Here is a 15,339-nt window from a genome sequence, read left to right on the forward strand (position 1 = left end):
TGATATTTGCATTATTGATTCAATTCTATGAATCATACAAAAATATCAAAATCTAAAAATGCTGGTCCATATACTAAAGGATATATCTTGCTCTCCAACTGATTTATTTGTCCTCCAAACAAAGTTGTTGACCCCCTCTAGCTTAAAAAACAATGTGAAGAACACAGTTTTAAACTTTATATGTACATTAATAATTACCGGCGCCTCATTCTACATCTTCTTATGCTTATGACAAATAAATATCATAATTCAATTTACATATCTTTATGGGTAAAATTGACCAAAAAAAATGGAGAACCTCGTTTCTCGTTTCAAAATTCATAATGAGATGTCAATTATTTAAAATATCTAATTGAATGTAAATAAGTTTATGAAACTACTATATGACAAATAGAACAAGAGTAAAGCATAATTATTTTCTAAGAAAATGGTAAGATAATTAAGAACGGTCACAATTTGTCACAACCGATTCCAAGAAGCTCATCCTATTTCAGTTCTCATATGTCCCCTAAGCACTTAAGGAAAAATTCCTTTTGCACAACACCTATGAATCATCCCATTACTTTTCAGCAAGGTTTTATGGTTTGTTGATTTAGTCAAGTCATTATAATTTTATGAAAGTAATCCATAATCCATGTATAATCCATCTGAAAGTAATTGGCAACATGGTACAATAAATCTTAAAACATGTAAATAGAACCCCAACACAATGGAGAGGTAGAGTTCTTAGTGTACTATGCAACATAAGCAATAAAAACTAGTATACTTACATTTAGAAAACAATATGTATAAAATAGTGTTAGATACCAATATTAAGACATTTCAAAAAAATCAAATCTAATTTATGCTTTTTAAACATAAATCAAATCCAATTTCTGCTATAAAGTTTTAGACAACCTTTTAAATAAATAATTTTTTTGTGCATTTCCTAGAATCATGGAATTCCAAGAAGACGTCTCTTTGAGACAAATAGTTCATATGCTTGGTCTATTTTTCCTTATTTTGCATACATGTTTACCTAAACGTGGTCTGTTCTTACATATTTTGGATACATATTTACCAAAATGTTTTCAGCTATAACATTTGACAAAAACTTCTCTTCCCATTATGCTTTGAAGGATGTCCATGCCCGGTTCCAAAGCTCCCATTTTGGCACAGGTAGGGAGGATGCTGGAAAAGGTTATGGAATTTGGATTTACACCTGCCAATTTATTTTGACTCAATGTCATTCCATGAGATGGCCTCTCTGATCCATTATGTTAGATAGTCTACTTGCCTTGTCTATATTTCCATGTCTAATCGGGTATGCTTCCACATTTTGCATATATGGGCAATTACATATGCACTGTATGTGTTTCAGATTTTGCATACATGTCTACTTGGGCATTTACACATGCCTTGGTTATGCTTTCACATTTTGTATGCATGAGTAGTCGCACATGCCTTGTTTATGCTTTCACATATTGCAGTTACACATGCATTATATATTCTTTCATATTTTGGAAGCTTATATGTCACAAAATACCCCCTTTGGATGTCCATACCTTTTTCCAAAGCTCCCATTTTTGCACTAGTAGGAAGGATACTAACATAGTTTGTGAAATGTGGCTTTACATATGCCAATTGCATTTCCTTAAAATTTTCAACTGCCTTTTTTAATAAATTCATTTTTTGGATATCTTGTAATAATGAAATTCAATTAGATGACATCTCTTTGAGGCATTCTATCAAGCTATTTGCATGCGTTCTCTAACTCCTTTCCACCATGCTCTTATGGATGTCCATACCCTATTCCAAAACTAACAAAGGTTGTGAAATATGCCTTTACACTTGCTAATTGCATATGCTTGAAAGTTTCAACAACCTTTTAAATAAATCTATTTTTTGCATATCTTGCAATCATGGAATCTCATGAGATGACATCTCTTTGAGGCATGCTGCTAAATATTTTGCATGCTTTATCTATTCTTCCCCATTTTACATAGTGTCTACCAGAGAATTTCCATCTGTAATATATGACAAAAAAAATCTTCATTTCATTATTCTTTGATGGATGTACATGCCCTGTTCCAAAGCTCCCATTTTGGGGTGGGGGAAGAATAATGGAAAAGGTTGAAGAATTGGGTTTACATCAGAATTGCACTTGCTTGAAAGTTTCCAAAGTATTTTTAGCAAATCAATTTTGTGCATATATATTGCAATAATTGTAGTCCATGAGACCACATCTCTTGAAGGCTTGTTTTCAAAACAGTCCAAGTGGGCAGCCATCCAAGTGCATTGTCTGCATCCACATTTTGGATACATGTCTACCAAGGTTGTTGAAACTACAACATCTAACAAAATTTCTTCCCATTATACTATTATACTATGATGAATTTATTTTGCATTTACAATTATTTTTCAAAAGTTATTGCTAGGGTTTTAGAGCATAAACTCAACTGCAAATGCGCAGACCCCTTCCATCGCACTCGCATCGCTTGCTTTGGCCCACAAAATTTGCCCAGAAAACTCTGGACAGCTAATGACTTGAGGAATTTGCATTGTTTGTTTGTTTACCCAGGGCACAAGTTGGCTTATCTGGCTTGGAGTGAAATATTCCTTTGGACGAGCAGTTTAGATTCCTACATTCCTTCGAAATAGTGGAAAGGGGAATGGGAACAAGAATGACGACGACAACGACAACGACAACTATGAAAAAAATAAATTTGAAACCGTTACGAAATATTTGAAATGGTGGAATAGTAAATGGAATGAGAAAAGGCAGGGAATGTAAGTGATGGGAGCCACCGACAAGACATACTAAGTAGTCAAAGCTTAGTGTGTGTGGTTTAAGGGTGGCTGGGTTCACTATATTATGCAAGGAAATAAATCACTCTCTCTACATATATATCTAGGGTAAATAAATGTAAATGAACACTAATAAGTAAACTACGCAAGATAAAGGGTTGAGACAAAAATGTAATTGGTTAGTTATGAAAATAGAATCAAATAAAAAAGCACATACATGCCTTGAAGCTAGAGAATATGAGACGACTTTGACTATGATAGAATATTATTTGAATTTTAAAATTGAACATGAGATTAACATGTGAATGTGATTTGTGAAACTTGAAATTGTGTGTGAACTTGAGTCATCCTTATGTTGTAGAAGTGATCTTTGCACTTATGTCATCAATCCATGATCTATAGATTTGACTTTTATGTGCAATTTGACTATGTGATCTTCATACCTATAATACAAGTGCAAACATAGGAATCATCTATACATAGAAATAAAATTGAAACCCTAATGGTATAGATGAGCACTAATTGGAGCTTTCTATGCAAGAAACTTCACCTTCAACAACTCTCATTGATTGATTCAATGATTTTGATAAAATTTGACAACCAATAATGAAAATAAAAATGACATAATTGTGGTGATGGTAGGTGATTAACATTAAAGACTTGATGCAATTGATGTCATGGTGACCTAATGCAAGAACTAATACTTTGTGATTCATTGATGTAAGGGGTAATACAATTGATATAGGTGACTAAATAGTTAGTGCAGGTTGATCCTTTATGACAAATAGATGTACCAAAGTTTCCTTAATGACGAGTTTCCTTTATCTTTATGATGGTAATAACTTAGGGCTTATTTGCTTTAATACTTATCCCATGTGCACAATTTGAAAGTTTTGGCATGGGAATCAACATTTAATGGCTAGTCAAAACTAAGTTGGTTCAAGCGTAAGGTGAAATATGAAATTTAAAAATGTGGGTAAAATCTATATAGCATAATTGACAGGTTAGAATCATGCTTGCACATTTAACCCTAGTGGATGAACTAATAATTCAAGAGCAAGAATTGTTTTGAAAATGTATTATAATTATATTTTTAAGAATCAATTAGAAACTAGTATACCTATATTAAAAAACATATGTAAAATATGTCGAGATATATCTTATAATAGAAGAGAATCATATGTAAAATAAATGTTCTTCTAAAATACTAAACACTAGGAATACAAATCCATTAAAGTCATGCATGCAAAAAAGTTGTGAATCTAGTTGGAGACAAGTGGCAAGGGTTGTATTTTATTTGGAGTAATAAAATACAACCCTTGGCATATTTCATACATTTACCTGTCATTTGCATGTAAAATTGTTTCAAAATTGAATTTTTGTTTACAGACATTTTGATCTCATTGTAGATGCCTCTCAGCATAATTAAGAGTAGTAAGAACATTAAATCCGTTAAAATCATGTGCCAATATAACATACTTGAAATACTCAAAACAAAATAATATAAAACACATATTAACTAGTATATACACTTTAAATACATCTATCTAAAATACAATGCAAGATATTGGTCTTGAGTATTTTACTTTAGAACCATTTTTAAATTATTTTATTTTATTTTTATAGAACTATTTTTGTTTACTAAAAACTATATATTGACTATATCCTAGTTTTATGTATATGATTGTGACATGGCATGCCTTATTATCAATACTTCTTAATATGGCAATAGACTCTTGGTTTTGTCGATGAAGTCGGACGGTTCTAAATGAGTCCATCAGGGATCAAGTCTTGTTGAGTGCGGGGCCCCAATGCCACAAGGAATGAGGTTGGGATCATGCCCTATGCAAATGTAAGAGAATGGATACCCCTTAGTTCTTGACTATTAGTCGAAAAGGTTTCAACGTAAAACTTTTGCTCCCATATTGAATAGAAAAATGAACTTGTAAATGATATAAAATCCTCCATCAATTACAAAATCTCTTAATATAGAGTACAATATATATACTTTTCATTGTTAAGCTGTAAAACAAATGATAAGAATGCAATACCAATAAACTATCAATAATATTTCAAAATATTATTATTTCTATGAATTTAAATTTGATTACACCCGACTTTAATATTCTAATAATTTCATACACAATCAAATCGAAAAACATAAAATAATATTATATTATAATTTCATTTATAAATATTAGGTTTGGAGAATATGAAGAGGCGACGGTTTTATTTAGCTACTCCAAATTAGAAACTCGTGACGAAGTAGGGTTTGATATTTATCATTCTATTTATCCACAACATATACCCATTCCAAGGTGAGCATTGTGATTCAACGTGTCTCGCAAGTTTTAGTTTTCAAAACGAGGGCTTAAATATCTCAAGGGAACCAAAATCTGCTTCGTTTTCAACTACAGCACTAGAAAGGTAACTGTAGTTCCTCCTGCGCTTAGCGTTTTCCACTTCTTCACTCACGCTAGGATAGTTGTCTTGTTCTGTTAAATTAGGCAAAAAGAAATTGGGGTTTCAGATTTTAAAAAAATTAGATATTAGATTTTTTTTTATCAGGATGGGTTTTCATTTTGTTTCCATGTTCAAAAATGATATACTGATGCCAGTTGAAATGTCTGTGTCACTTCGCAAGGGAAATCTTTTGGTAGGGTTTGGTAGTAATTTTGAGATAAAAGATTTTAGGTTTTCACGCGCATTTCGCTTGTTTGTATGGAAGTTTTTACTTGTTAGTGATATCCAGTTCGTGTCCTCGCCCTTGGTATAGTCATGACAGCTTTGGGTCATATTTTATTACATATTTTTTTAATTTTTGCTGCTTAGTAGTTCTCGTGGCGTGGGTTTAACTTAAACATTCTTAAGTTACGTAGGGTTGACTTTCAACATGTTAAAGGTGTTTTGAAGCTGGGCAATGCTCTTATGAGTGCCCTGCATTGCACCCCGCGGAGAATCTTAGTTTCATCTGCTAATATAGATCAAAATAGAAATCAGATGTTTTCTGTCACCTCCAACGGACTATCTTTCAGGAATTCTATGGGTTAGTTACAGTTAGAAAGAAAATGTAGATCATACTCACTTGGAATCTCTGATATAGTTACGAGGATGGTAATCCCATCCTCTCACTCATATTTTCTGGTGACTACATGTGTACATCATATATCTATATCTGTATTCATTTTCTCGTGTACCTTGATTTGAAATGGTACCTGGTATCTGTTCTTATACTCCACTGTTTGACTATGTATAATGTTCAGTCAATTAAATTTGGCACAAATAGAATAATATGCCTTTGGAATAATGTGAAATACCACATTTATGGATTGGATGATTACTTTGTTAGTCTTGCCAGGGCAATTTTGCAAAAAACAATTTAATTTAGACTAAGAATGGATTTGTTAAGTGCTGCTTTGCACAGCATTCAATGTATTTAACTAAGATTATCATTAGAAAATACAGCTCTTTCTTTTAAGCAGGAAGCTGAACACGCATGCTTTCATATCTTACAAATCAACATACCTCCTGTTGGATTTCAAATCAACAGATTGGATAGGTTCTAAGGAAATGCCAACTCCTATGATCAAACCCTCCAATTGACTTGGCCAACTTATAGAGTGAACCTATTTGGTTACTAACTCTCTCACTTTAGGCTTTGCAGGACCTAGGCGGGTATACCTATTCACTAGTTGTTTTCAATGACTAGTGCCTTTTATAGCAGATTAAGTATCTTTATCTGGCTTCCTCCTATCACATAATAGCATGAGTTCTTAGAATGGAGATATAGCAGATGAGTTCAAGATTGTTGTTGTGGAAGCTATTTGATCTTTTTGCTTAGAATTTTATATGTATACACTATTGCCCACTTACTCTATGCTTCCTACTGAATTACTCCTATTGTAAAATAAAATATGATGAATATGGTGATAAGTTGTAATTTATAAATGGCCAGTGCCTTCTTTGCTGTCTGGGCTACAGAGTCTTTATATTGCCTTAGGACTTATTGTGTGAACTTGTGAGACAGTTTTTAAACCCACCCCTTTTATGGATCTGTCAGTTACTATCTCTTCTGAGATCAATTGAATGCTTATATCATAAGTTGTTTGAATGAATTTAACCCTACCTTTAAGGGACCATCCAAGTAAGCACTGCAAAGAACAATTATAATTCACAAGCAAAACTTTTATTTCAACCTTATAACATACAACATAAATTTCACTCAAAGAATATGAATAACCTTATCTCCTTTAGATAATATCACAAGCAATTGCCAACAACGAATGAAATAATCCACAACACATATGCAAAGAAAAGACAACTGATTATATTATGTATCCGTTAAAATTTGTGTAACAGGAAACTTACAAGCTATCATATATCACTGTATTTTTGCTATCATCCTATATTAATTCAATTACAAGAAACCTTTCTCATATATATATGCGAGCAAATGCTATTTATGAAAAGACATGTCTTTTTGAAATACTAACTATCAATTTGAACATTCCTAACAAACTTAAGTAAAAAGAGATTAAGCATCCCTAAATGATGAATGTAATCATCTTCTTTAAAAGTCTTGATCTTGATGCTCTGTTTCTTTAATTCTTCTTGTGAAAGGTATTCGAATATCATCTGGTTGACGGTAAGGGCCATGTCTTTGCTTCGATCCAATCTTGACAGAGCTCGATCCTTGACGCTTAGAAGTTCATTCCACCATTCATCCATAGATATTAATTCTCCCTCTTTATAAATCGAGGGCATTCCAATAGGGTTCCCATCATCTAATTCTTTAAGATCTCCTTTTAGCACATCTTCGAATTTGACATGATTTTCCATATACGAAGTCCCTTCTGTTTTCTCCTCTAGCGTCATCACATCAACACTGTTTATCACTTCATGCAATCGTGCTTTTAACCTTTCATGCTCTCTTAATGCCTTTATGGTTCCAGTGTACACCCTCCAATAATGTTCAACATGGATGAGCATGGTGTTGAACCTGTGTTCAATGATATCATTAACCATTTTATCCATCTTCTGTTGAATATTACTCACCTGTTTGGTAGCCTTTTCTGCTTGATATTTCCAATACAGAACATCAGAGACATCATCCAAGCTTCGTCCTGTGGGATATGCAGCATATTCATTTAAAGGAGTTCCTGTCTCAAATTGCAATATCCTTGCTTGTAGCCTCTGATTCTCCTCTTTAGTTCTTTCATATAAACCCTTATAGGTAATGTTTTCCCTGACCAAAAACTCTGTCTGATCCAAATTTAATTTGGCTACATCCAAGTTTAATTTTGCAGTGACCCTAGGGTCAGTCTTTCCTACTTGATGGACCATAAGGTGTCCAAAGGTTTCTTCAACATCCACAATAATTGGTCTTTTTCCTCTCGGATATATTGTCCATTGTAGGAGAGCTTTTTGATCAGAATCATACCCCGAGCCCATGAACAATTTATCTATCTCTTGAGGCAATCCCTGTTGATTTGTGTCTTGCTTCTTCAAGAATCCATCAAACAGAAGTGCTGAATTTATATCCCAACCTGAAAATATGATAACTCCAGCCTCCTTTAATATTTTCCTCCCCTTCTCAGGGGTCATATCTTTCATGAGAGCATCTATCTCATCTTGCAGCCTTCTCATCTGCTCTTCTTCTGATCTCCCAGCCATACTTCGTCTCACATGAGCCCCCTTGTACTGGTATAAGAATGAAAGGAATTCTCTTGAGGAAGCAAATCCATCATCTGCAACAAAGTCTTCATGCTCTGTCATCCTTATATCAACTATATCCCTAATATTAAAATCACCAGTTTCCACATCTACCTCTGCTTCAAAACCAGGTGGATAATTTTCTCTAGGGGAGTCAGCAGGGATGCTACTAGCAATTGATTTTGGTGACATGTGAGCCAATGGCTTACTATCTCTTCCAGTGTTGACAAAATGGAGGAACTGTGGAGGTACTCTATGCATAATCTCTTCCTCATGCTGAAGTAGTTTTTTGGCTATCTCCAAAGGATCTTGGAGGTTTCCAAGTAGGTCACCATCCACCATCCCCCTTGCTCTTTTCCACTTGAAAGCTTCCCAAGTCATCTCGCTTCTTTCTCTCAAAACCTTAGCCTCTTCCCTTTCAAGGTTCCTTATTAAATCGTCTGGCATTTGAGCCACATGTATTCTAGCCTTTAGCTTCTGTGATGCCCTTGCAGCTTTTATATATCCCTCAGGATCAAAGTTCTCTCTAGGATCACCCATAGTCATGCCATAATAATCTAACTTATTTTGAAGTAAATGATAACTTTTAGAACTTTTAACAATGAAATCAGAAAACACCAGTAACCCTGGCACAATAGATTGTTTACCAAAATCTGTGAGATGTTTGGCACTGACAATAGACAGTTGTCTTATAATCTCTAGACTAGCCACCCTGTTTGGCATTGTAATTGGAAGCATGTATGGCTTTCCTTCATACTCGAAAACCCTGATTTTTGTATGATTAGGGTGGCAATACCAATCACCCCAGTTGTGATCAATCTGAGACTCTGGAGAGAAGTCTTTTGGTCTGACGAATCTTTTGATTTCAGGAGACAAAGCATAATTTCTATGTTGTCCGAAGGCTGCACTGAGTGGTTTTACAAAATATTCCTGAAAGTGCCAATACTGGTTGTTTATAAATCTTTGATCCCATGTAGACACCCACAACTGGACTGGTTTCTTCAAACCATTTTTATCATAAGCTCTGATGCTAAAATCGTCTGACCAGAAATTGAATTCTTGTCCACAATAAAGAATAATGTGCATTAATAAGGAATACAATGAGAAATGAACGTTTACAAGGTCTCCTTTTAATTTTTCCAACCCATGATTTAGGGCTTCTGCAACATAAGTGGCATAGTCAAACGGCCTAGGGTCTTTTGATTGTAGATTAGCACATAGAACCATAACCCCAATATCCATGAGAGGATGAGCCTCTAAGCCTAATACTTGGGCTGCAGCGTAGTATGTATACTTGAAATATGGATGGAACTGGTTGACATCAAAAGGCACCTTGTCATCTTTACTGAAAGGAACTAAGGACTTTCCCACTTTTGGCCGGTGAATGGGTAGTCTCCATGTCCTATAGATGTCCTCTAAATTGAAGAACTCTTGCGACAGTTTCTGTATGTCAATTTTCTCTTCTACATCCCAGTCTAGATCAAACACCATATCAATGGTCTGTTTGTTAATTACCACCATAGGATTCCCTCGGTAGTCACATATGGTTTTGGTTTTTGGATCATAACAATCTACTAGGGCTTTCATTAATTCGACATCCACAAATACATTCGGAACTGCTAATTTCCCCAAATTTTTCTTCCACAGGTTACTCACGGGCTCAGGAGCATCCCTTCTCTTGTAACCAAATAAGAACAACTCATGTCCTCTGATTTCAGTCCATATGTCTCCTAAATGTTCAAATCTATCTTCCAACCCTTCCTCTTCACTTTTGATTTTTTTGGACCTCACACTGGATGCCGGGCACTGGTCTAACAGATCCTGAGCTAAAGCTCTACCCTCCTTTTTCTGTCGTTTGGGTTTCTCTTCCTTTCCTTTCCTACTCTTTTTAGAAGAAGAAGATGGTTCCATAATTTCAATCAATGTGAGATATCACACTTACTTGGAGAATTGTCAAGCTCTTCTGACTGTTGTTTACGAACTTCGGCTAACTCCTTGTAACTTTCCGTCTTTTGGCCACAATCTGGTTCTTATGAAAATTCGATCAACTCAGCTGTAACTATGTGGGCAACTTGTGCAATAGTTAATTTTCCTGTGTTTATAACGGCTACCCAAATGTTTAAACTTAATTGCAGATGTGACATCCTCAACTTGAGCTTTTAATTCCTTCGCGGGAAGTACTGTTCAGCTGAAAAGATTGTGAATCGAGATTTTGATGAAACCCCTGTCTTCGGTTGAATGCTTTAATCTTTCATCGAAAGTTCATTCTCCTCGATATCAACTCATCGGTGAATGGCCTTTGTCGAAAAACCATCTTCTAGTCTCCCCGAAATCATCCTCTCCTCGATGAAATCCTTTTCGATGAGTTATTCGTGAATCTCATCGAAATCATATTTCGATGAGTTTTATATTTCGGTGAAAGTTCACGCGAGCCCTCCGAAATCCTTCTTTCTTCGATGTCCTTTTATCGATGAAATCCCTCTGTTTTTATCAACATATTGTTATCGATAAGATTTGCTTATCGATGAATGCTTTTTGAGTTTCCTCGGCAATTTTATTTCCTCGACTTCACTCTTTGTTGACCTTTAACTTTTCGATGAAACTGGAATATCGATGAGCGGCTTCTTTCATTTACCGAAAGAGATATTCTGCCGAAGACATCTTAACTTAGTGTTTTACACTTTATGTTTTATTTCGATGAAAGTGTTCTTTCGGTGAAACTCATTTTGAGATGCTCGACATGATATTTTTTGCCGATGATCTTTTAGCTTTCACGCCTTTGGGAAGATTTTTAAGTTCAAATATATTGTTCAACACCTCCTGTGCCTATTCTGCCAACTTATGAGTTTCTTTTTACCCCTTTATCTAAATCTGCTGGAGGCTTGGACCCAATCATCTTAGGATTCTTTCCGTATTCCTCTGTTGTGTGCTATACATGTTACGATCACAGAAGGACAACACAACAACCAAGTTTGTCCTTAATCTGCTAATTGAAATATCAGGGGAACACATCATATGGAATAAAACAGAACCTGTGAGCTTCAACCCGATGGGAACATGCCTGTTTCAATGGGCTTCCAAAATTTACTAAAGAACCATTATCTTGAAATATTGAGCTAATTTGTTAGGTTATTGGTTGTTTGAGAGTACACTTTGTGAGGTTTTTCAACTACCTCATAAGTTAAGGTAGACATAGATGAATTTTGATTTATGGACATCATCTCTTTGTAGTCAAGTGTAGGATGAAATGCAGCATTTTTTTTTAACGGTTATTCACCCTGTTCAGGGTCTTTTGAGGCATCTTGTAATTCACATTAATAAAAGCATTTTCTTAAGTAAAATGTGTCAAGTTATTTGATGCCGATATAATGTAATTTCTCATATATCTCAGCTTCTGGAATATGATCTTAATCTGCTAATTGAAATTTCGCAGGGATATTGATGGTCTTGGTCTCACTGCATGCTAAATAATGATAGAATTAAAATAATTTTAACATTAGTAAGTTGTTCAACTTGCTAAACAGAAGCTGCTTAGTTCTTTCTGCATAGAAATGCTTGATATTTTTTTCTTCTTCCCTTAAGTTTTATTATAGTATGCATGTTTGTGATTGGTATTTTTCAAGTCCTGCTTGAGTGAGATGTTCACCTGACTTTTACAAGATCTTGTTAAGAATGTTGATGACTTTAACGTTTTTTCCTTAAGTAAATATGATTGAAGATATAAATGAGGACCACAGTCTGATTTGTTCAGGAAACTGATTAGTTAATTTGAAATGGACAATGTATAATATTATTTATTTGGGATGGGGGTGACGTGTCTTTGTTGTGGTGACAGGTTTGAGGGTATAGTAGGTATGGAATCCATAGTTGCAGCAATGGAGTCCACTACCTTGAAGAAAGAACATCTGCAAAATTCCTTCGAGGAACTCGATGCTCACAAAGGTGTTATGCAAAACTGCACAATACAATGGAAGGAGCTGGATGAGCATTTCTCTTACATAGATGAAGCATTGAAGAAGAGATTTGAAGAATTACTTGAGAAGGAAAAGGAATTTGAGGCCAAGGCTTCAGAAACTTGGAAGGTTCTTGAGAAACACGATGAAGATGTAGCAGTTAAGGAGCAGGCTTCTTTGTCTCGAGTACAGGAGGAAAAAGATGCTGCTGTTGCTACAATTCGCGAGGCTTGTGCCAAGAAGCAGAAGGAAGCACCGTTAGATTCCTCTGCAAAGAGTGACGGAGATAGTGGAAATAAGGTAAATGATTCCCCTGTTGTTATGGACATAGAATCTAATGTTCCTATCTCTGTCAAAGAAGAAAAATCTCCCAATTCAGATGCTCCTAAATCTGGAAAAGCTTCTGAGGTGAAGCCTCACCCTCTATTGAAGGTCAAAGGGGAAAAATCCCCCAATTCAGATGCTCCTAAATCTGGAACAGCTTCTGAGGTGAAGCCTCGCCCTCTATTGAAGCAATTTTGTGAACAAATGGATCCGGAAGGGCTTCTAAAATTCTTAACAGAAAATCGGAAATCTTTACCTGTCCTTAGGGAAGAGGTTCCTGCGGGTTTACGCCTCTCAGTTGACCCTGCCCGTTTAGTGCTGAATGCTATGGAGGGTTTTTACCCTCCAAATCAAGGGAATAAAACAGAACCTGGTCTAGCGGCTCGACGCCGTTCATGTATCCTGTTGCTGGAATGTCTTGTGCCCTTGTTGGGTTCTGACGACCCTAAGGTTGCCTCCGATATTAAGGAGCAAGCTAAAATAACTGCAGATGATTGGAAGTCCAAGTTGGCTGATGTGGACATTGATGCTTCCAATGGAAATTCATTGGAGGCTCAGGCATTCCTGCAGCTCCTTGCCACCTTTGGTATCTCTTCAGACTATGATGCAGATGAATTATGCAAGCTTGTTATTTCTGTTTCACGCCGCAGGCAAACACCTGAGCTCTGTCAATCTCTTGGACTTGAAGAAAAAATGCCAGGTTTGCTAAAGTATTGTTGCCCTTTTTGGGTTGACTATTTAGTTTTTTATGTGTTTTAGAGGAATTTATTTTCGTTTCTTTTAAACCACTCACCATAGCACAGAGTTATAGGGATTCATAAGTATTTTAGTCTCTGGTAAGGGAAAATGCATTACATACGATCGTCCTGTATTATGATGCATTGGAAACCCTAGATGATAAGTATGTTGGCCCCTGGATACTCATGCACTTTTGATCTAATGTGGTTGTCTTGACAGCCTTTGTGATATAATTTTGCCATCAAATATTTTAAAGTTGGAACGCCTCATGGGTTTTGACCTTTTTGGGTCTTTCAGTCTTTCTTTCTTTCAAATGAATGACCTTCTTAAGCAATTGCCTCATGTAGCCTAAAGTTGTTTCTCAGAGACTTGACCAGATACTTTGGAGCCTTTGTTTTTTAAAGGTTTTCAATCCTTTTGTTAAGGTTCTTTTGGATTAATGAGTAATTCTGGGTTGAAAAAATGCAGGGGTCATGGACACTTTGGTCGACAATGGAAAGCAAATCGAGGCTGTTAACTTTGCATTTACATGTGGACTGGTGGATAAGTATCCACCTGTTCCTCTATTGAAAGCATATCTGAAGGAGGCTAGAAAAGCTGCACAGGTTAAAAGTGGCAATACATCTGTTGCTGCACAGGTAGTGTCATCATTTCAACATTTATATTTTGAACATATTAAACAGGTACAATCAAATGTGCTTGGATTTTTCTAAATGTTGCCATTCTTTACTTCAGAATGAAGCAAATGCAAGAGAGCTCTTTGCATTGAAAGCTGTTGTTAAATGCATTGAAGAGCACGATCTCGAATCAGAGTACCCTTCTGATACTCTGCGGAAGCGTGTGCTTCAGCTAGAGAAGGCAAAGACAGATAAAAAAAGATCTGCAGATGCTACGAAGAGTCAGTATAAAAAACCTCGCACAAATACTGCTGGAGGATATTTACCTACAGCATCTGGAATTGACAGATCTAGTGTCTATGCTACTGCCAATGCTGCTGACATGAGCTTATATCGGTCTGCTGATAGAGTTCAGTATCCCAGTTCTGTTCTCAGTGCCAATTCATACAACCTGCCTATTCAGAGTGGTTATGACAGGTCCAGCCAGGGGATCTATGGGCCATCATCCCTTCCACGATCTTACATGTATTCAAGTGACAATCTGGGATCTTCTGGATTAGGTTCTGGTTCTTACAATGCAGCTTCGTATAATGCAGCTTCTAATTACAACGGTTATCATCATGGCAGTGGCCTACCTCCTGTGCATCCTACATCCACTCGCCCTACATCTGCTTACACATCTTCCACTTACCCTAGTTCCAATTATCCTTCTTCATATTTACAGTAGAAGATGCTTTTATTGCCAGTCTTTATCTATGGAATTATCTGTTTTCATATTAAGCCTATGCAACAGAAAGGTCAAAGATTTTTGAAATAGCAGCTGAACAAGTTGTTGCTGAAGTATTTGAGTGGCAAATGCTTACCACCACCACCCCTTGTCTTTAGTTCGTTTCAATAGTTTATGGTTCAAAATGTACACTTTGAAGTGGATTGGCACTTTCAGACATGGTGTAATTTTTTCGAGTGCTAAATATTATTACTGACTTCGGAGAAACCATAAATGAGTAGTTTTACACCTTCAAACACTAGGAGGAACAGACATTTTTGTGTATTGAGCCAAGCTCCAATTTTGTGAACCTCACATTGCCAAAGAATATTGCTGCTGTGTACTTATTTGTTTCAATTGAAGTAAGAATCCCGTTATTGCCCACAGATGGATTTTTTTGGACGGTTTTGAATCTGCAGTCAATAAGATTTTTGAAACATGT

The 15,339-nt window shown here is 35.8% G+C and overlaps 1 protein-coding gene across 1 annotated transcript; it reads left to right on the forward strand.

Annotated features, from left to right (window-relative positions):
* Positions 1 to 5,019: 5,019 nt before the first annotated feature.
* On the forward strand, positions 5,020 to 15,283 carry LOC131070432 (FRIGIDA-like protein 3). The gene is made up of 4 exons (XM_058005953.2): positions 5,020 to 5,214; positions 12,335 to 13,476; positions 13,983 to 14,152; positions 14,250 to 15,283. Exons 2-4 carry the CDS (start codon positions 12,354 to 12,356, stop codon positions 14,856 to 14,858), a joined length of 1,902 nt encoding a protein of 633 aa, XP_057861936.1. The 5' UTR covers positions 5,020 to 5,214; positions 12,335 to 12,353; the 3' UTR covers positions 14,859 to 15,283.
* Positions 15,284 to 15,339: the final 56 nt, after the last annotated feature.

The sequence above is a fragment of the Cryptomeria japonica genome, chromosome 3 (assembly GCF_030272615.1).
Source record: "Cryptomeria japonica chromosome 3, Sugi_1.0, whole genome shotgun sequence".
NCBI classification, from domain to species: domain Eukaryota; kingdom Viridiplantae; phylum Streptophyta; class Pinopsida; order Cupressales; family Cupressaceae; genus Cryptomeria; species Cryptomeria japonica.